The sequence below is a fragment of the Saccopteryx leptura genome, chromosome 3, assembly GCF_036850995.1.
Source record: "Saccopteryx leptura isolate mSacLep1 chromosome 3, mSacLep1_pri_phased_curated, whole genome shotgun sequence".
NCBI lineage: Eukaryota > Metazoa > Chordata > Mammalia > Chiroptera > Emballonuridae > Saccopteryx > Saccopteryx leptura.
This window is the reverse complement of record NC_089505.1, coordinates 8413392-8434342: the sequence shown is the minus strand read 5'-3', so window position 1 is coordinate 8434342 and position 20951 is coordinate 8413392. Positions and strand designations below refer to the sequence as shown.

Sequence of the window (20951 nt, the reverse complement as noted above, 5' to 3'; positions counted from 1 at the left end):
TCCGTGCCCGCCACCCTGTTGTCCCTCAGCCCTCCTCACTGCCCTGCGTGTCTGGGCTTCCCTTTGAGTCTGTTGACGGCCCTTTTGAAACTTCCATGTTCTCAGTTGAGCCATTCAGTACACATCTCATTAGTACCTGTTTGCTCGGACCCTGTGGGTCCTGTGGATGCCGTGACAACAGAGCTCTCCAGGTGTTTCCAGACTGGAAGCAGAGTGAGAAGGGGACCTGTGACTAGTGTAGGGTGGTTCGGGCTGGCCCAGAGCTCCTGGTAAAGACTGTCACCGGTCTTGGACCAGGGGAGGCACCGAGGCCAGCAATCTTGCTCTGGGTAGCTGTGGTTTCAAGGCAGTTAAGGAAAGAGGGGGTTCTGCTCAGGGGGCCTACGGGAGTAGCAGGGGTGAACCAGGCGCTGGAGGGGCTGGCAGGAGGCTCCTGTCTTTGAGGCAGAGGAAGCGGCTCATGCCAGCCAGCGCGTGAACTTGGGTTGCTGTGGACAGGTCTGGGATATGTGTTTAGAGCATGACTCAAGTTCCTAGAAAGGAGAGTGGAGCAACCTTATGAGAAGCTTGTACGTCCTGTAAAGGCGTTGACCTGATCTAGCAATGCGTGTGAAGTCCCAGGGACTTTGGGCAGGCGGGTGACATGGCTCTTGGCTTGGGTGTGGCCTTTGGACACGACTCCCATCTGGTTCGAATGCCTTCCTGCCCTCCTCAGAGTCTCTGTCTTTATCGTCCTCTTACAGGTTTTTAGGGGACCCTCTCTGAAGTACACCATTGCTGCTTTGTGTCCCAGTCCCTGGGACATGGGGCCAGCTCATGATCTGTGTCCCCAGATTCTTAGGCACTTGGCCCGCCCGCCCCTTCCCCAGCTGGGCCTCCTGGACTCCCCCGCTGGCCGGGCTGCTCTGCTGTTGGGTGACTCCTGTGGTCCAAGTCTCCCTCCCTTGTTATTACCTCTTGGCCCTGTTCTGTTCTGGGCTTTTTATAAATGACTTGGCCGAGATGTTTGGGAGTATGCTGATCTCACTTGGGCACGCTGGGAACATAGGAAAAGGATCCAACACGATCCCAGTGGACGAGAAGGATGTTGAGAACGGCCGGAGACTCTCAAGGAAGAGGTGTGGCTGTCCAGTCCAAAGGAGCTGAGGCATGGAAAAAAAAAGACTGAAGTTCGTTATTTTTCCTCTCTTACTTTTTGTTATAAAAAATTTTTCAAACATGCCAGTAGAAAGAACAGCACAATGAAAATTTATGTCCCTGTCACTCAGATTTAACGGTCCTTTAGGTTTTGCCAAATTTGCTTCATATAAACCATATGTCACTGATGGATCATCACGCCTCGTCCCAGCTCTGACCTGATGGCGTTTCACGGTGATGCCCCAGTGCCAACCACTCGGTGTTCGCAGGGCTGTCGTCACGGTGGTGGTGACAAGGAGAGCAGAGGCAGAGACGTTGGATGCCTTGGGGGGGGGGGACGGTTTGAGCCGGCCCTCTGGCTGGACTTGAGTTATAAAATAGGTAAGGCTCCCCCAGCTCTGTGACTCAGTGCTTCAAGCTCTGGAGCAAGCAGTAGGTATAAACTGTAAAATGATTTCATTATTCCTTTGTCCAAATTTGAATGCAGAGTTCTTTAGAGTTAGTCCTTGGGTGGATTCTGTGTTCACTGGGTAAACGTAATAACATGTTCTTGCGTGTGAACGGGTGGTAGTTGTCTGTGTCTCTGACGTGGTGGACGGCTTAACTGGGATCTCCAGGAGTTATTGATGCATATGATTCTAGGGTCAGGACACAGGGTTTATGAATTAGCTCTTTCAGCCGTAATATATTTTTTTAACCGTTTGTTTCAATAACTTACATCTAGTTTGCTGTAGTATCATACCTTCTTGTTGTCAAATAAAGGCATTACGTCGTCTTGTGGAGAAGAAGGACGCAGTAGGATAAACTTAGGAAGAAACCCACAGATGCAAGCGGCTCACTGCATGAGAGGGTTGTTCTCTTCAGTTCAGGCAGCTGTAGGGACCGGAGGTAGGGACTCTGTTCCTGGGGCCGGTCACTCGGGCACCGTTGTTGCTCCATCTGGTGTTGCCACTGTCCGTCAACTTGGCCTCCAAGGACTCTGCAGAATGGAAGCAGCAGTTCTTTTCAACGGGCCAGAACTAAGTGGTACGGGCCAGCCTCCAAGGCAGGGGGGCTGGGAAAGGGAGCTTGCAGTGAGCCCAGAGGGATAGAGGAGACCCGTTTGGTGAAGAGGTGGCACGTCCTTGGCACAGAGGGGCTGAGGGGTGGCTGCTGCTGCTGCTTCGCCAGAGACCTCCTTGGTCCCACAGGGAAAAGCCACTTTCCTTCCCCTGCTCCTGGAGTCTGCAGGGCGGGAAGCCACGTAGGGATGTGCTTGCGAAGGAGCCACGGTGGCAGGAGAGCCAGGGCGGCGCGGTGCGGGTTCTGTGATTGACAGGGAGGCGGTGAAAAGCTCACATGAATTCCGCTGATGGATCGGAAACCGTTGGGCCCCTGGCCCAGCGGTCCCGAAGGCGAAGCCCACTGTGTTGCAGAATAAACACGTGTGGTTTGGTGGAGGAGGAGAGCTGGCATACGCGTCTCCCAGAATATTTGAGGAATTAAATGAGAAGGCAGGTATGATACACCCCACTGGCTACAAAATGGACTCCCACATCTCACCCCCACCCCCACCCCCCCGGTCGTTAGTAAGTTCCAGATCGCAAAACCAGCTCCAAGGGGGGGCTGAGGAGGCTGGAGCCACCACCTTCTGAGGCAGTCGCTAACCTGGTAAAAGGCAAACACAGCGAGCGCCTGAGTTCACGGAAGCGGAGACCTCTTCCAAATGGCGAAACGAGATTCCAGGAGGAGTCGAGGGTCCGACCATGTGGGCGGTGAAGGGCGCAGGGGTCCCAGCGAGCGGCTGCGTGCTGTGCTGTCACAGAGGGTGTCGGAGCACTGCTTCTTCAAGAGAATGGCTTCAAGTTCTTAAAAAAGAAGAAGAAGAAGAACCCCACAGTCGAGTAAGGAAGTATTATTGCCTTGTGCTTACGAGCCTGGCTGGCTCTGGGGCCAGACCGCCTGGATTTGATGCCTGGCTCCTCTGCTTTCTAGCTATGAAACCATAGGCGAATTATTTAGCCACCCTAAATCTACTAAATGGGGCTGAAATTGTACCTTTGCCACAGGGTTTTTAGGATTAAGCATGCCAGTTTTTTTATGAAGCCCTTAAATCAGAGCCTGTTTCCACAGCCAGCCCCCGTGGAAGCACCACGATGCTTGCCCAGTGCCTGGCTCAGGCCGTGCTCGGCGCGGGGTAGCCGCTGGTATCCTCAGTGATGTGTGTAGCAGCAGAGGCTTCGTAGAAGCTGCATTGGAACACACAGGGTTTGTCCTCGGTATAAAATGATTCTCTTTCCTGGAGAACGCTGTGTCTGTCAGGACACCAAACCTCAGAGAGGCGATCTTGTGGGAGGTCCGGGGGGGGGGGGGACTGTTAAACCATGGCGGGGTGGAGAGGGAAACCGAGCTTGGTGCCAGCGGTCCGCCAGCTTGGAAAGGCGAGGAAGGGAGTATTTCTAGGAAGAGGAGAAGTCAGCAAAGTGTACTGTATCCCAAGCTTCGTGGACCAGGGCAGCGGCCCAGGAAGAGTGGGCTTCCTGAGCAGAGCCGGACTGTTCTGTCTCGCCGTTGGGAAACCGGTGGGCTCCTTGGTGGCGGTGGGCCGGGAGACCGCTGCTTCAAGTAGGGCGTTAGAGACGCGTGCACTGACGGAGCCCGGAGCGTGCAGGATGCCGGCGCCGTGTGGAGGCGTGCCCGTAACGTCGTGAGGACGCCGGACCTCGGCAGGCTTCCTCGGGAGCGACTGCACGTGGGCTCGCTCCCGCCCCCTTTCCTTTTCCGGATGAGTCTCCGGGGACTTGTCCTGCTCCCAGTGATGTCATTGAGCCAGTGGCACTCCTGAGGCTCGAGCCCCTGCCCTCTGTCTGCCGCGCTGTCGGTGCCTCTGTGTCTGACTCAGTGGCTGTTGGAAGCTGAGCACGTTCTGTGGGCGTCAGAGCCCTGCCTGCTGGCCCCCACGGTCCCGGGAGCACACGTTGCACATTCCCATCGAATGTATTGTAAACAGTCTCATGTCCTGTTGAGACCTTCTCCCAAGCTGAGCGGGACGGCCTTGGAGGGGTTTAGGATCTGACACACAGCAGAAGCCCCTCTCACCTCTGGGCCCTCTGATCTCGGGCCTTGGGGGCTGCGGTTTGTTCAGCTGCACGCTCGGCCTCAGGATCCTGTTTGCGGTTTCTGCCCTTGCTCCTTGGATGTTCCCGGGTTCGGTCACCTCACGGAGTGTTTTATTTTCTTCCCCTTTCGAATTGCACAGGGAACGGTGGGAGAGGAACTCCTGTGTTCACCGGGGAGGTGGACTGCACCTACTTCTTCACGTGGGACACGAAGTACGCTTGTGTGAAGGAGAAGGAGGACCTTCTGTGCAGCGTCACCGATGGGAAGAAGCGCTATGACCTGTCCGCGCTGGTCCGGCACTCAGGTAGGGCCTCCCGTGCCCGGGGTGGGGGTTCCCCAGCCCTGTGCCCATGGGAGCATTCTCTTGCCTCTTCCCCCCTTGAGTACGTTTGGAAAGGCTGTTCCTATCTCCTTTGTCAGCTCGTCCTACCCTGGCCTTACACTCCCTTCTGGCGTAGCAATAGGAATTACTAGGAGTGTCTCTGAATTTGAGATCGGCACCACCGTTTCCTGCTCGGGGCTACTTTGAGCTAATCTTATCATCGTGTAGTAAAAACTGCCAGGTGCCTTCTGGGTGGGTGCCAGGCCTTGTGCTTGTGTGATTAGAAACTTAAAAAAACCCCCAAAACTTGAAACTCCTATTGCTTAAGAGGGTAGATTTTTCAGTTTCTATACACATACACACACACACACACACACACACACACACACACACACACACACAAATGTGGGACTGTGTGTTGGTGGATGGCAACTGTCAGCTGACTGGTGACCATTTCACAACACAGACGTAGCAAGTCACCATGGTGTCTGTGTACCTGAAATGAATACAGTGTGACAGCAGTTATATCTCAATTAAATTTTACTTCTTTGCTTTTATTTAGAAAGTAAGTTGAGTGGGGTGACATTGAATCAGTAAGAGTCCATAGGTTGCAGGTGACGTTTCTAGAGCATTAGAACTGTTGATGGCGTTGCATGCCCATCACCGAAGTCAAATCGTTTTCTGTCACCGTACATTGGTCCCTCTTGATTCCCTTCCCCCCACGTCCCATTCCCCACGCCCCTTCCCCCTGGGAACCACTTCCCTTTTATCTGTGTCCATGAGTCTCCTTTTTATATCCCACTTGTGTGTGAGATCCTGTAGTTCTCCGCTTTTTCTGCACGTCGTTGTCAAGGTCCGTCCACGTTGTCGTAAGGAAAGCAGGCCAGGTCCCCATGGAGCACATGGCCTCGGGCACAGAGGGTGAAAGGCTTGCTGTGACGGTTGGTGGGACCGGGTCGGTCCATGCCTCGGACCCATGCTTCCCCTCCTTTGCCCCACAGCCTCTTCTCCCGTCTCTGTAATGGGACCGGTGTTCCCTCCCCAACCTCTGAGTCTTGGGGGAATGGGTGTGGGGGCCCCTGGGAGACAGTGCAGCGTGGTTTCAGTGTGTGGCGGGGTTTGTCGCAGAGGCCGGGCTCAGGGCAAAGACCGCCGAGTATGGCCAGTGTGTGCACGCGCTGCAGGAATGCTGCTTGACTGTTTGTTCTGTGCAGGCAGGGACCGCGTGCAGGGGCCCCAGGAGCAGACCTGCAGGCGTGCCTCATGCCCTGGGGACCTTGAGAGCAGCATGGGGGCGGAGACAACGAGTGAGGAGAGTTGGGACTTGCACAGGGGTCACTGAACCTAGTTGGGACATGGCTCGTTTTATCTTTCTAGCAGCCCTGGAACTCAGTATGCATAGAAGCAAGTTGCATCTGTTACATGGAGATAATACCTAAGACAGAGAAAATGAGTTCCCCTCAAGTCCCATAATGACCAGCTGGGACAGGAGCCCGTGTTCTGAGCCCCGCCTGGTCCGGGACGCGCCGCAGTATTGAGAAAGAGGAATGCCTCTTCGTGGCGCGTTGAAGAGCTTTCCTCTGCACCCGGGACTGCGGAAGTCGGTGCCCTTTGTGCTTTTGCACTTCAGGCCCCTGTGAGCCGTCGGGAAAGGTGCCATGGTTGATTTGGGTGCCTGTGTGCCAAGTGGAAAGAGCTCTTCCCTCGGAGTGGCGTCCGGGTTGAGGACCGGTGCTGCCGTAGCAGCCATGTTGGCTTGAGCACGTGGCCTACCTTCTCCGGGCCTCAGTGTGCCTACCGTAAACTGGCTGGTGGTGGTAGATCCCTTGAGCCAATGTTTTTTTTGTTTTTTTTTTTAAGACAAAATAACTGTGCAGGACAAAACCCAGGGTCCGCTAGGGAGCCGGAGCTGCATTTGCCCGCTCCGGTGCCGCCTGCCGCCGCCCCGTTCTGCAGGAACCCGGCGTGGTGTTGCCCTCTCACCCAGGTGCCTAAGCACAGCGTGAGCGGAGAGCCGAAAGCCCTCCCTGCCAGCTTCAGGAGTCCCCGTTCGTGGCTTTTCAGCACGCCCGCTCTGAACCAGCCTTTCAGAGCAGGGTCTGCCTTGTTTCCTTGCACGGTTCGCGTGGGCTTTTCCGGGTTAGTGACGCTGGATGTCACTCGGCCCCTGAGGTTGTATCAGCACCTTTGAGGCCCGGTCTCCACTCCGTGGAAGGAGCACCCTCAAGCCCTTCTTTAAGCGGCTCTCACTCACGGCCTCGTGAACATGTGGGGGCCGGGTCCCTATCGTGGACGGTCCTCTGCTCGGCCGTCCTGCTCTGAGCCCTCAACAGAGAGATGCTCTTCTGCCCGCGGTGGGTGTTGGATCCATTTCTCTCTGTGTGCGCCTGGCTCGTGAGCTGCGTCCAGGGACCACACGTACCCTGTTTATCTTGGGTGGCACTGAGCCCTGGCCCCGCGCTGGGCTGCTCGTGGGGAAGAGGAGCGCAGGCCACCTCCTCGGTGGTCTGATGGGGGCACATCGCCTGCGGGCCGGCGCTCTGCCCGGTCCCAGGCATGGCTGGCGTCAGAATTTGCTTTTTTGGTTTCTGATTTCATACTTTGGGGCTTGGGAGAATTGCACTGTTTAACTATCTGTCCCCCCCCCACCACCACCACCACCTCCCCATCATGCTGGCCCTTCTGAGGAGGCATGGGGATGGGGCATGGTTTATTTCTGTCACATAAAATGAGAAGCTTGGGGCACTGCTGTGTTTGCAAACTCTCTGGACCAGGAACGTGAGTGCCTGAGGCTTAGTGGCCACATGCTTGGTGAGCCTTGGGCCTTTCCCTCCCATCTAATCATCATTTATGGTGTGACTCACAGGGAAATAATCACGACCTTTGGCTAAAGAAACTTTTTTTTTTTTTTAAACAGAACCGGAACAGAATTGGGAAGCCGTGGATGTCAGCCAGAAGGAAACAGAAAAGAAGCATTTCTTCATTAATATCTGCCACAAACTGCTGCAGGGAGGCAAGGCGAGAGGCTGCCCGGAGGACGCGGCTGCGTGCTCAGTGGGTGAGTGTGCCCAGGGCCCGCGTCTGGGGCATTCCCCCGAAGGCCCGCCCCCCGGTTCAGAAAGAGCTAGAGAGTCTCCCTGCAGTTTATCTGGCCTCCACCTTCTATGTGCAGCACGTGAAGGATGGTAAAGAGAGCACTGATGGTCTCAGTTGTGGGGGACCCTGGGGGGCAGTCTGGGGTGGAGACCCTGTAGGGCCCGTGGTTGGCCCCGGTCTTCCCACGTGATGGGAAACCCAGAGAACCTCCCTGGGAAACACTCGGTTGTCTTTTCCCTTTGTAACCTGAAGAAGAATGCTGCTAGGATTTGCATAAAACTGATTTTGGCTTGGTTTTTTTTTTTGGTTTTATTTTTTTACAGGGAGAGAGAGTCAGAGAGAGAGGGATAAACAGGGACAGACAGACAGGAACAGAGAGAGATAAGAAGCATCAATCATCAGTTTTTTGATGCGACATCTTAGTTGTTTATTGGTTGTTTTCTCATATGTGCCTTGACCGCGGGCCTTCAGTAGACCGAGTAACCCCTTGCTCAAGCCGGTGACCTCGGGTCCAAGCTGGTGAGCTTTTTGCTCAAGCCAGATGAGCCCGCGCTCAAGCCGGCGACCTCGGGGTCTTGAACCTGGGTCCTTTCACATCCCAGTCCGACACTCTATCCACTGCGCCACCGCCTGGTCAGGCTGATTTTGGTATTTTAACAACTTCACTGCCTGCAGTTGTTCAGAAGTGACAATGTAGGGTGACTGGCGTCTTCTGTTGTCACCTTTGAGAGCTCTGTCCCCCTTAGATTCCATCGGCTGTGACTGTTGATCTGTGGCTGTCCTGCAGAGACAGCTCAGTTTGATGGATCAGCCTCCCACCCCAGAAGTGACAGGCAGGGAGAAGAGCAATTCGAATCTGTCCCAAGCATAGAACAAGGACCTGTGCGGCCAGGGGGTGGGAGGAACCACCCTGCCCTTCAGGGTGGTTTCTGTGAGCAGAACATGGCAGGGAGTTTCAGAACTTCATGGGAAGAATCAACTGAACCAGGAATTAAGAGGTGTCCCCTTCTTGGCTGGCTGAACAGGTTTAGTTAGTTTCTGCTTTGTTCCTGGGACCAATGCTGGACCCTTGGTGTGCTTTCAAAAGACGTGTGTCTAGGGAGAGCAAGGGCCCCGGAAGGGGGAGATGGTGTTGTTTTACAGGATGGCGGGCCGGGCGTGTTTGTCTTTCTCCCTCTTGTGGGCACCGAGTGGTGTTGATCTTTCTCTCACTTTCCTGCGGAGCCTGTAGGGGGCCTCGGGATTTTCAGCGTGGCTGCCACCACCTGGCCAAACTTGTCACTCAAGAAGAAACTCACTGGCTGTGTCTGGGCCAGCCGGGCAGGCTGAGAAGAAGTCTGTGGCGTACCTGCTGGGTCTGTGCTGACGCGTGCTGCCTCTTTTTGTCGTTATCATTTTTAGTCACATCTTCTGTCCACCCCCCTTTCTTGTTTTTCCAGAGAAGAATGGACGTAAAAATCTGGGCAAATTTATTTCTTCCCCCACAAAAGAGGATGGAAACATTCAGCTCTCCTATGCAGACGGTGATGTCTGTGGCGACAAGAAGAGAATAAGAACTAATATAACACTGGTGTGCAAGCCAGGTAAACATTTTAAACACAACACCGGGGAAAGAAAAATACAAAAGAAGAGACGTGGTCGGGGCTTTTGCCAGGGGTGTGCCCACAGCCTTCGTGTCCGTTTCTTCATGGCCCTGCCAAGGGGATGAGGTCGGAAGGGGTGGAGCCCAGCCTTGCAAGGATCCACCGTCCTTAGCGGTGGTCCAGTTGGATTTGATTCCCCGATCTGCCGCCCAAGATCAGTCTACAAATGGAGAAACCATAAATGGCGTTCAAGGGTATTGTCTTGTAATTTTCCAAAAGAGTTATGGTCCAAGGGGGCTGCCTCTTCCTCAGGGCTGACAGAGCGTGGCCACGCAGCTGCTGAAGTTCCTCCATGGGGAGAGGAGGGAGGGGACACGCTGTCCGGGATCTCACCGTTAAAAAATACAGCGCTCTTCTGTACACCGCGTCCCTTTGTTTGCATTGCTTTACAGGGTCAGAACCTACCTGCAGTCACACGTTCTGATGCTCCTCAGAACGTAGCATTGTGAGTGCTTTTGGATGCCTCTCAGTCCTAGTTGTGATTTTTAGGGGCTTCCTTGCTGATGATGTTGAGCGTGCCCTGGTTTTACTAATGTTGGGTCGGCAGCGTGCTCCCAGCACCACTCACTGTGTCACCACTGAGCCTCTTCACCTTCCCTTGAAGTGTGTCCTTTGGAGCAATTCTCAGCTGTGGGGTGAGGTCAGGGACTAGGATTTTTCTTTGGAGTTTTTTTTTTTCTTTTTTTTAAGTTATGGCATCATATGCATAATGTGAAACTTATATTTTATTTGTAAAAGAAATTGTAGTAACATGCACATTCATGTGAAATTCAGCATTTTCACCCCTTGTACTGGACCGTTCCGTGGCATTGGGCACTTTCACTGTTGTGCATCTGTCACCACCGTCCACCTGCAGAACTTTTCCATCCTTCCAAAGGGACACTCTGTCCCCTTCCAACACTAACCGCCGTGTCCTCCCCCCTGCCCGCAGCCTGTGGCAGCCTCCGTTTGTTCTGTCTCCATAGGGTGGACGCTCTCGGGACCTCTGGTAGGTGGACTCCTGCAGCACATGTGGGAAGTCCTCTCGGGAGCGATTGGTGAGGGTCCCTTTCTCCCCTGACAGGTGATCTGGAAAGTGCTCCGGTGCTGACACATTCCGCAGAAGACGGCTGCTTCTACGAGTTCGAGTGGCACACGGCCGCCGCCTGCGTGCTGTCCAGGACCGAGGGCGAGAACTGCACCGTCTTTGACTCCGAGGCGGGTGGGTGTCCGAGCGGTTTCTGGTGGCGGAGTGTCCCCTGGACCTGCTTAGGCTTAGCAAACTGAAACGAAAACAAAATAAGAGTGAATTCGAGGGAACCTGGTTTAGAATATTAGTCCTGTTGGGCCCACATTCTGAAAGGCTGAAGCTCGAGGCTTGAGATAATGAACAACCAGCCTCGGCTTGCTGCACGGACCCACGGAAGTGAATCATGCTGGCAAAGGCTTTCCGCGTGAGTTTCTGGCCAAGACACCGCCCCTGGGAGACTCTCCACACAGGTCGTGCCCTGGTGCTCCCCTGCTTGGAAGCATGCTGGTTGTTTATTTGACCAGCAATTATGGGCTTGGAATAGCATTTTTTGGTTAACGGTGTGACATGGTAAGGACTCCTTCTCTGAGGGACATGTCAGGAACTGTGTTTCTGGTGGCCCAATAGGAAAAGCCTCTTTTTGGCCTTTTTTGGTCTCCTGGTCCCCGGGGGGTCCCCAGGAAGAATGTCTCGGCTTGCGGCGGCGAGCAGAGGCCGCCGTGACTGACTGCGGTCTGAATGACCTTCCATCCTTGGATTGTTTTTATTTTTTTGCAGAGTTTTCTTTTGACTTGTCACCTCTCACAAAGAAAGATGGCTATAAGGTGGAGACTGAGAAGTACGACTTTTACATAAACGTGTGTGCTGCGGTGTTGGGGGGCCCCTGCCAGCCGGGCTCGGGGGCCTGTCAGGTGGCAAGAAGGCAAGTCACTGCGTTCATTCGTGGGTTTGTGATCAGGGGTCTTGTGTGACAGGTGTGTTCTCTGCTGACATAGCTTTGTGACAAGCAATCAGACATGGAGAGGACATAGCTTACTGACCAAAGGGTGCTAAGCGTGTGATTTCCCAGAGAGCTTACACACCCTGGGGAAAGAGAGAGGGCTATGCATAATGCCATTTTTTTTTTTGTATTTTTCCGAAGCTGGAAACGGGGAGAGACAGTCAGACAGACTCCCGCATGTGCCCGACCGGGATCCACCGGCACGCCCACCAGGGGGCGACGCTCTGCCCACCAGGGGGCAATGCTCTGCCCCTCTGGGGTGTCGCTCTGTTGCGACCAGAGCCACTCTAGCGCCTGGGGCAGAGGCCAAGGAGCCATCCCCAGCGCCTGGGCCATTTTTGCTCCAATGGAGCCTTGGCTGCGGGAGGGGAAGAGAGAGACAGAGAGGAAGGAGGGGGCGGGGGTGGAGAAGCAGATGGGCGCTTCTCCTGTGTGCCCTGGCCAGGAATCGAACCCAGGACTTCTGCATGCCAGGCCGACACTCTACCACTGAGCCAACCGGCCAGGGCCATAATGCCATTTTTTTTCTGTGTAGCTGGCTCTTCTTTGTTGTTAGACACTTATGTACATGTCTCTTCATTGACGAGTAGAAATGAAGTGAGTCGTACCCTCCACCAGCTGTGGGTTTGGGTTCTGGAGTGCAACCAGGGTTGGCCTCTCATCCCCGCTGGGCGTAGAAATCCCTAACCCAGGATCGGGGTGGTCTGCCGTCCTGGGACCTGTCCCAGCTGCTCCCCCACCCTGTGCATCAGCCCTTCCTCCCGCGTCTGGTCTTGGCATCTTTTCTGAGAGACGTTTGTTTGGTTTAGTGATAAGAAGGTTTGGAACTTGGGACGGAGCAACAGTAAACTTTCCTATTACGATGGGATGATCCAGTTGAACTACAAGGATGGCACGCCCTATAACAACGACAAGCACGCGGTGCGAGCGACGCTCATCACCTTCCTCTGTGACCGAGACGTTGGCGTGGGTGTGCCCGAGTATCAGGTGGGAATGGGCCGTGGGTGCCCATGCGTACGCCGCCTGGGAGAGGGAATCAGCCGCGTGAAGGCGGGAGGAGAGAAGAAAGGGGTCGCGGCAGGGCCACCGACTTCTCTGGAGTGAGATGGGGTTCTCACCGCAGGGGAGGTGTGGGCTGGGGGATCCCTGGGGACGGACTGTCAAGTGGTCTGGCTGCCCGTGACTTCTACACGAGCCTGCCTGCCATGGCCGTTTGTGTAGAAGCTGAGCTGTGAGTCTGGTTTCCTGGGGAAGTTATCACCCTGTGAGGTTTCAGTTCATCCTTTTAGATTTGCTAGGACCCTAGGCAGTTGTCATTTTATGAGCTGTTTATCCACTGGGCCATACACCCCAGTGACTGGGCCATACACCTAAGTGACAGCCCACAATCCTCTTGGTTTTGGACACAAAACACCTCCCTCATTCCCACTGAACAGAGGTTAGATTTCCACCTTAATTTTTTACTGGACGTTCTCCCCTTTAATAAACCGAGATGGGCAAAGTAGCAACCCTTTTCCTGTAGTGCAGGCATCCCCAATCTACAGCCCGCAGGCTGCATGCGGCCCCCTGAGGCCATTTATCCAGCCCCCGATGCACTTTCTGAAGGGGCACCTCTCTCATTGGTGGTCAGTGAGAGGAGCACTGTATGTGGCAGCCCTCCAATGATCTGAGGGACAGTGAACTGGCCCCCTGTGTAAAAAATTTGGGGATCCCTGCTGTAGTGTGTTCGTAGAAGGTGCACTGATCACTTTTTTTTTAAATGCTGGCTTCACGTAATGTTTCCCTCTCTCTTTGTCATCCCTCCCTGTTGCTCCTTACCACATGATTTAGGAGGAAGATAACTCGACCTACAACTTCCGGTGGTATACCAGTTACGCCTGCCCAGAGGAGCCCCTGGAGTGTGTGGTGACCGACCCCTTCACCATGGAGCAGTATGATCTCTCCAGGTGAGGTGGGGTCAGCCTGCCCTTGGCCCTAGCCCGGGCCTGGGTCCAGTTAGTGCTGAAGTTCTGTAGGCTTTGCTGGTGAGCGTTTAACTGGGCCACTGATCGGAAGTCTAGTTAGTTCCGGGGTGCAGGACCCAGATGGGGAGTCCCAAGCAGAATGCATTCTAGAAGCGGCCTGGTAGCCTTTGCGTAACTGGACTTGGTGCCACAAAGCCTTAGATGTCGGCGACATCGTTTAAGTCAGTGACTGTCTATCCCAAGGGGCGGGGCATGTCCGGGTGTGCTGAGTGCTGACTTGAGCAGAAGTGGAGCATGCTCACGGGGGTTGTGAGTCCCGGTGAGCCCACCTCTGTAGTGTGTTTGGGAGGGCCTGCCTTGCTCTGCATTTCTCTAACTTCTTAGGAAGGAATTGTCAGGCCGAAGCCTGGAGGCCAGATAAAGCATACCTTTCCTTTATAATTTTAGTCTTGCGAGGTCGGAAGGTGGCCCTGATGGAAACTGGTACGCCCTGGACAGCGCAGGAGAACACAACACGTGGAGGAAATACTACATTAATGTGTGCCGGCCTCTGCGCCCCGTGCCGGGCTGTGACCGCTATGCGGCCGCTTGCCAGATGAGATACGAAAACCGTCAGGTAAGTCGGCCCGCCTGCTCGTCCCAGTCTCCCTCCTACCACACCCCGCGATGAGCGGCCGTGGTTAGCTCGGGACTCCCAGATAAAAGTGGGACTGGCTGCTAACACGGGGGGCTCCCATGGCTGCAACTGAATGTGAATCGTCATTCAGATTTGAACCCCAAACAGGCATTGGCGTTGGCAACCCCGGGTCACAGAAGGGGGCAGAGGAAGCCCCTGGCGGAGTGTTGAGCCTTAACTCAGAAGTGACCTGGAGCAGTGGATGTCTAGAAAGAGCAGTTCTAGCTTCCGACAGCTCTTGCTCCTGGCCAGTTGCGGGGGGGGGGGGGGGGGGTAGCTGGCTTGGGAGCCTCGCAGTGATGCACTGGGTCCACAGGATCGCTCTGGCTGGGGCCCTGAGCGGCCTTTCTCGTGGGCAGGCGCGGTTACTGCCAGCAGCGCTTGGGTCTGTTCCCTTGTGCTCTTTACCCGGTGGCTCTTAAAATAAAGACGGCCGTGTGCTGCTGCTTTAAAAATAGCCCGCCGGGAACGTCCTCTTCCTGGCGCATGTCCTTGGCGACCTCGGAGGTGTCTGGAGTGCTGAGGGGAAGGACCGAGTCCCCTGTGGCGCGTGTGTGCGCCCACGCGTGCGCCCTTTGTGGGAGCCGGGGCCTCGGGACAGCCAGCGCGCGATGCTCACAGATTCTGCACTTGTAGAGCTGACAGTAACTGAACCGAAGTCAGTAACTGAAGTGCTTTCTCGGTCACTTGGGACGCGGGCACAGTGGTCTGACATGCACGTTTCCCACTGAGGTGGAACAAGGGGCGCTCTATGTCCTAGTCTGTAGCCCCGTCCCCCACACGTGGGGAGCAGGGCCATGTGGGGCCGGAAGCTCCTGGCTCCAGGAAGGTGGACCAGGTTTGAGTTCTGCCCCTGATGCCTGTTAGAGGGGAGACAAGTCTCTGTGTCTGAACCTCATTTTCCTAGTTGTAAAGACAACAGTCTACAAGCATGAGACACTGTGAGGATTTAAGATCGTATTCTAAGTGAGGTCTGTGTACGTAGAGGCACGTGCTTCCCTGTCTGTAGGGCTGTATGTTCCATGTGCACTAGCGTAGCACTCACAGCAACCTTGTAGACCGCAGACGATCGTGAGTCACAGGAACCCGCTGTAGCAGTGGTGCAGTCAGAGGGGACCCTAAGGGACGTGTCTGTCTGCAGGGTGTGTTTACCGAAGTCGTCTCTGTCAGTAACTTGGGGTTGGCCACGATGGGCCCCGCCGTGGAGGAGAGCGGCACTCTTCTGTTAGAGTACCTGAATGGCTCAGCGTGCACCACCAGCGATGGCGTACAGACCACCTACATCACCAGGATCCATCTCGTCTGTTCCCGGGGCAGCCTGGTAAGCAGTGCCCATCCTGGGACGGGGTTGCCCTGGGGTCTTTCTGGGACCAGTACCACCTGGTGTATTCCCGAACAGAGGTGAACAAGTCTGTGTGGGAGGGGCATCGGGTTGCCCTGACTTCTTCTCAGGTCAGCATGAGATGGAGACGTGAGGAGGCAGGGAGCTCGTCGTAGGGCTTTTGTGTCTGTGCTTTCTGAAGTTGAAGCCAGTGCTGTTGTTGCTGGTATGTGACAACACGAAACTGTGCGGTTATCTGTAGCTCTGAGCTTTCTCTCCGAGTTTTCCAGGCACCGTCCTGCCTGTCCGTTCTTGCCAGCGGGTTGGCCGAGGAGCCTGGCAGCAGAACGGGTCTGAGAGCTGGTTCAGGGCTCGCAGTTCACAGGAACGGGGAGGCTCAGTTTGGCACCAGCCCATGGGCGGACAGTGAGGGGCGTACATGTAATGTGTTGGCAAAACAGAATAAGAAAGTAGGGCCGGGAAGTAGGAAGGTGATGGCGATACTTTGGCGCCGGGTTCCTCAGGAAAGGCAGAGCGGGAGGAAGTCTCCAGGCGTAAGTTCTTCCAGGCCGGTCTGTAGCATCCCGACTGCTTTTAAAAATATACCAAAAAATATATACCCAAGTTTACCATTGTAACCGTTGCTTAGGTGTTCAGCTCAGTGGCACTCGGTATCTCCGCAGTGCTGAGCACCCACCACCAGTATCTAGTTCCAGAACTCGGTCAACTCAAACTGAATTGCTTTTCTTTACCTGGAATTTTACATTTATACCTGGGTCACGTGGTTTTCAAATAATTGCCAAGCCATTAGGAAAACGCACAGTGGGGATGTCGGAGTGTGTGTTGATTATTAAATAAATTATTTCAAAGCCCACTCACTCTCTAAGGCTGTGTTCCAGTTCTAGCTCCACTGAAATGAGGTTGCGGAACGTGTCCCCTCCTCTCAGTTGTCCGGCGGACTCTGTCGCTTGCATTCCAGTGGTCCCGCAGACCCCAGCCCCTCTCTGTTCAAGAGGTCATTTTCTTTAGAGTCTAAGGTCTCTCTGATAAGGAGCGGCCCGACCCGCTGGCTGAGCGCAGCCCAGGTTGTGCAGGGTAGGAATGTTCCTTACTCTATTAGCCTGAGCTCTGGTTTCCCGTTTTCCTCCCTCGTCTCAGGAAGGAGTCCTGGTCACCCAGCCGGGTCCTCGGGACGTCCTGGGCATGTCTGCGTGTTCCCGCCTGGAGCCTTGCCCACTTCCTTGCCCCCCCCCCAGTCTGGTTTCTTGTTGTCATGGTGATACTGGGCAGTTCAGCAAGTTCTTTTGGATCCTTAGTCTCCAGTGACACCTGGTTTGGACGGTGGTTTTAGGTTTTCAGAGCAGTTGAACACTGTCACAGTGTATCTCATCCAGGACCCTGTAGGTAGCACAGGCCCAGGAAATACTCAGCCAAGAAGGTCATGTCCACAGTGTTGTGCAGGTCACAGAATTGTCACGGTGAAGGCTCAGTTGATTTCCACCACCGCGTGTGAGGCCAAGATGGGGCGGGCGTGTTTTCCTTTCACTGTTGGGGATGCCGAGGCCGAGAGGGTGGGGGCTCCCAGGTCGGGAGGCTTGGGGTGAGGGGACTGTCTCTTCCTCCACCTGCAAGCCTGTGCAGCTGTCCTAGCCTCTCTGTGCCTCAGTTTCTCCTCTGTGTGCTGTGCCAGGTAATCACGGAGCCTGGTTCAAGGGCTCATAGTGTGGCTGAGTTGAGAAATGTAATAAAACTGTCTGCATCGCCTGGTGGAGCCGCTGCCACCAGCAACTGGGCGGTGCTCACCTGTGGCAGTGTGTCAAGCCCTTGGGAGCGTTTTACTGGCACGCTCCCAGGGGAGTGCACAGAGTGTAAGGGACTGGTAATAGCTGGGTGCATTTTCACAAATCGGAACACCTGTGTCACCAGACCCCCCACATCTGGAAACAGGACGCTGGTGGCACCCAGGAGCCCCTGAATGTCCCCTTCTGGTCACGTCTCAACCCCTGTCCTGACCTCTAACACTGTGGTCCAGCTTTGCCTGTTTCTGAGCTTCCAGAGATGAAATTGTACAGCCTGTCATCTTTTGTCCTGTCTGACTGCGCTCTGTGCTCCTGTTGGGAGCGTTTTTCAGAATCCGGAACGTGAACCCGAGCTTGGGTTTGGATCCCAGTTCCACTCCTTAGAGCTGGCATGACCTCATGTCAATATCTTAGCATCCAAGCCTTCGAGATAGTATCTCCACAACAGGAGTAATGAGGATGTAAAATTATACTTAGGTAATGCCCATTAGGCACCTAGCCAGTCGATTGACACATAATCAAGTGTCAGGAGGTTTTGGCCATTTTTATATGGTGGCCTGGAATTCTTTTGGTTAGATTGACTTCCGTTTTCTTAGATTGACTGTTACTCTGGATTGTTCTTTCAGAATACCCACCCGATATTTTCTCTTGTGTGGGAGTGCGTGGTCACTTTTCTGTGGAATACAGAGGCTGCCTGTCCGATCCAGATCACAACACACACAGATGAGGTATGTGTGCCATCCTGGGGCCCCTGGCTGGGCTGCCTGACATCCCCACTCCAGTGCCTGGCTCCGCTCCTGCCCTCTCCACACCTGTGACCTGCGTCACCATTTCCTCCGCATTGACAGCGGGCATCTGGAAGTCACCCTTCATTCCTTCCCTCCCCCACTCCCAGATCCAGGTTTTCTCCCTGATTTCTTCTTTTTCTTCATCCCACTGTCCCTTTGACGAGGCCGTGGGCACGGCAGTGCGGAGGTCTGAGTCATCTCGTCCCAGCACCTAAACGATTTCAGTGCCTGTCAGTCACCTGTAGGATACAGCCCTCTTCACTGTGATGTTATCTGTAGGATACAGCCCCCTTCACTGTGATGTTATCTATAGGATAGAGCCCCCCCTCACTGTGATGTTATCTATAGGATACAGCCCTCTTCACTGTGATGTTATCTATAGGATACAGCCCCCTTCACTGTGATGTTATCTATAGGATACAGCCCCCTTCACTGTGATGTTACCTATCGGATACAGCCCCCTTCACTGTGATGTTATCTATAGGATACAGCCCCCTTCACTGTGATGTTATCTATAGGATACAGCCCCCTTCACTGTGATGTTATCTATAGGATACAGCCCCCTTCACTGTGATGTTATCTATAGGATACAGCCCCCCTCACTGTGATGTTATCTGTAGGATACAGCCCCCTTCACTGTGATATTATCTATAGGATACAGCCCCCTTCACTGTGATATTATCTATAGGATACAGCCCCCTTCACTGTGATGTTATCTATGGGATACAGCCCCCTTCACTGTGATGTTATCTGTAAAATACAGCCCCCCCTCACTGTGATGTTATCTGTAGGATACAGCCCCCTTCACTGTGATGTTATCTATGGGATACAGCCCCCTCACTGTGATGTTATCTGTAGGATACAGCCCCCTTCACTGTGATGTTACCTATCGGATACAGCCCCCTTCACTGTGATGTTATCTGTAGGATACAGCCCCACCTCACTGTGATGTTATCTATAGGATACAGCCCCCTCACTGTGATGTTATCTATAAGATACAGCCCTCTTCACTGTGATGTTATCTATAGGATACAGCCCCCTTCACTGTGATATTATCTATAGGATACAGCTCCCTTCACTGTGATATTATCTATAGGATACAGCCCCCTTCACTGTGATGTTATCTATGGGATACAGCCCCCTTCACTGTGATGTTATCTGTAGGATACAGCCCCCCCTCACTGTGATGTTATCTGTAGGATACAGCCCCACCTCACTGTGATGTTATCTATAGGATACAGCCCCCTCACTGTGATGTTATCTATAGGATACAGCCCCCCTCACTGTGATGTTATCTATAGGATACAGCCCCCTTCACTGTGATGTTATCTATAGGATACAGCCCCCTTTACTATGACGTTATCTATGGGATACAGCCCCCCTCACTGTGATGTTATCTATGGGATACAGCCCCCTCACTGTGATGTTATCTATAGGATACAGCCCCCCCTCACTGTCATGTTATCTATGGGATACAGCCCCCTTCACTATGACGTTATCTATAGGATACAGCCCCCTCACTGTGATGTTATCTATAGGATACAGCCCCCTCACTGTGATGTTATCTATAGGATACAGCCCCCCCTCACTGTGATGTTATCTGTAGGATACAGCCCCCTTCACTGTGATGTTATCTATAGGATACAGCCCTCTTCACTGTGATGTTATCTGTAGGATACAGCCCCCTTCACTATGACGTTATCTATAGGATACAGCCCCCCTCACTGTGATGTTATCTATAGGATACAGCCCCCTCACTGTGATGTTATCTATAAGATACAGCCCCCTTCACTGTGATGTTATCTGTAGGATACAGCCCCCTTCACTATGACGTTATCTATAGGATACAGCCCCCTCACTGTGATGTTATCTATAGGATACAGCCCCCTCACTGTGATGTTATCTATAAGATACAGCCCCCTTCACTGTGATGTTATCTGTAGGATACAGCCCCCTTCACTATGACGTTATCTATAGGATACAGCCCCCTTCACTGTGATGTTATCTATAGGATACAGCCCCCTTCACTATGACGTTATCTATAGGATACAGCCCCCCCTCACTGTGATGTTATCTATGGGATACAGCCCCCTCACTGTGATGTTATCTATAGGATACAGCCCCCTTCACTGTGATGTTATCTATAGGATACAGCCCCCCCTCACTGTGATGTTATCTATGGGATACAGCCCCCTTCACTGTGATGTTATCTGTAAAATACAGCCCCCTTCACTGTGATGTTACCTATCGGATACAGCCCCCTTCACTGTGATGTTATCTATAGGATACAGCCCCCTTCACTGTGATGTTATCTGTAGGATACAGCCCCCTTCACTGTGATGTTATCTATAGGATACAGCCCCCTTCACTGTGATGTTATCTATAGGATACAGCCCCCTTCACTGTGATGTTATCTATAGGATACAGCCCCCCTCACTGTGATGTTATCTATAGGATACAGCCCCCTTCACTGTGATGTTATCTATAGGATACAGCCCCCCTCACTGTGATGTTATCTATAGGATACAGCCCCCCTCACTGTGATGTTATCTATAGGATACAGCCCCCTTCACTGTGATGTTATCTATAGGATACAGCCCCCTTCACTGTGATGTTACCTATGGGATACAGCCCCCTTCACTGTGATGTTATCTATAGGATACAGCCCCCTTCACTGTGATGTTAGCTATAGGATACAGCCCCCTTCACTGTGATGTTACCTATGGGATACAGCCCCCTTCACTGTGATGTTATCCATAGGATACAGCCCCCCTCACTGTGATGTTATCCATAGGATACAGCCCCCCTCACTGTGATGTTATCTATAGGATACAGCCCCCTTCACTGTGATGTTATCTATGGGATATCTCCCTTCACTGTGATGTTATCTATAGGATACAGTCCCCTTCACTGTGATGTTATCTATAGGATACAGCTCCCTTCATTGTGATGTTATTTATAGGAGACAGCCCACCTGTTGCACTGGGATAGTATCTATAGGAGACAGCCCTCCTCTTTCATTGTAGTACTGCAGGTGTTCACTCTGATTCCATTCCAGCTGCTCTCCTACCATCTCCTCTGCCTTGGCAGTGAACCC

General features: G+C 53.5%; 1 protein-coding gene across 2 annotated transcripts in view; it reads left to right on the top strand.

Moving 5' to 3' along the window:
* Positions 1-20951, top strand: part of IGF2R (insulin like growth factor 2 receptor) — a 108184-nt gene that overhangs the window by 47033 nt on the left and 40200 nt on the right. For both annotated transcript variants that reach the window (XM_066372892.1, XM_066372891.1), the window contains exons 11-20: positions 4376-4540; positions 7476-7616; positions 9094-9237; positions 10361-10498; positions 11084-11228; positions 12116-12293; positions 13137-13252; positions 13718-13886; positions 15088-15267; positions 17693-17794. In XM_066372892.1, the coding sequence (XP_066228989.1) occupies positions 4376-4540; positions 7476-7616; positions 9094-9237; positions 10361-10498; positions 11084-11228; positions 12116-12293; positions 13137-13252; positions 13718-13886; positions 15088-15267; positions 17693-17794 (1478 nt within the window). The remainder of the gene's footprint in view (positions 1-4375; positions 4541-7475; positions 7617-9093; positions 9238-10360; positions 10499-11083; positions 11229-12115; positions 12294-13136; positions 13253-13717; positions 13887-15087; positions 15268-17692; positions 17795-20951) is intronic.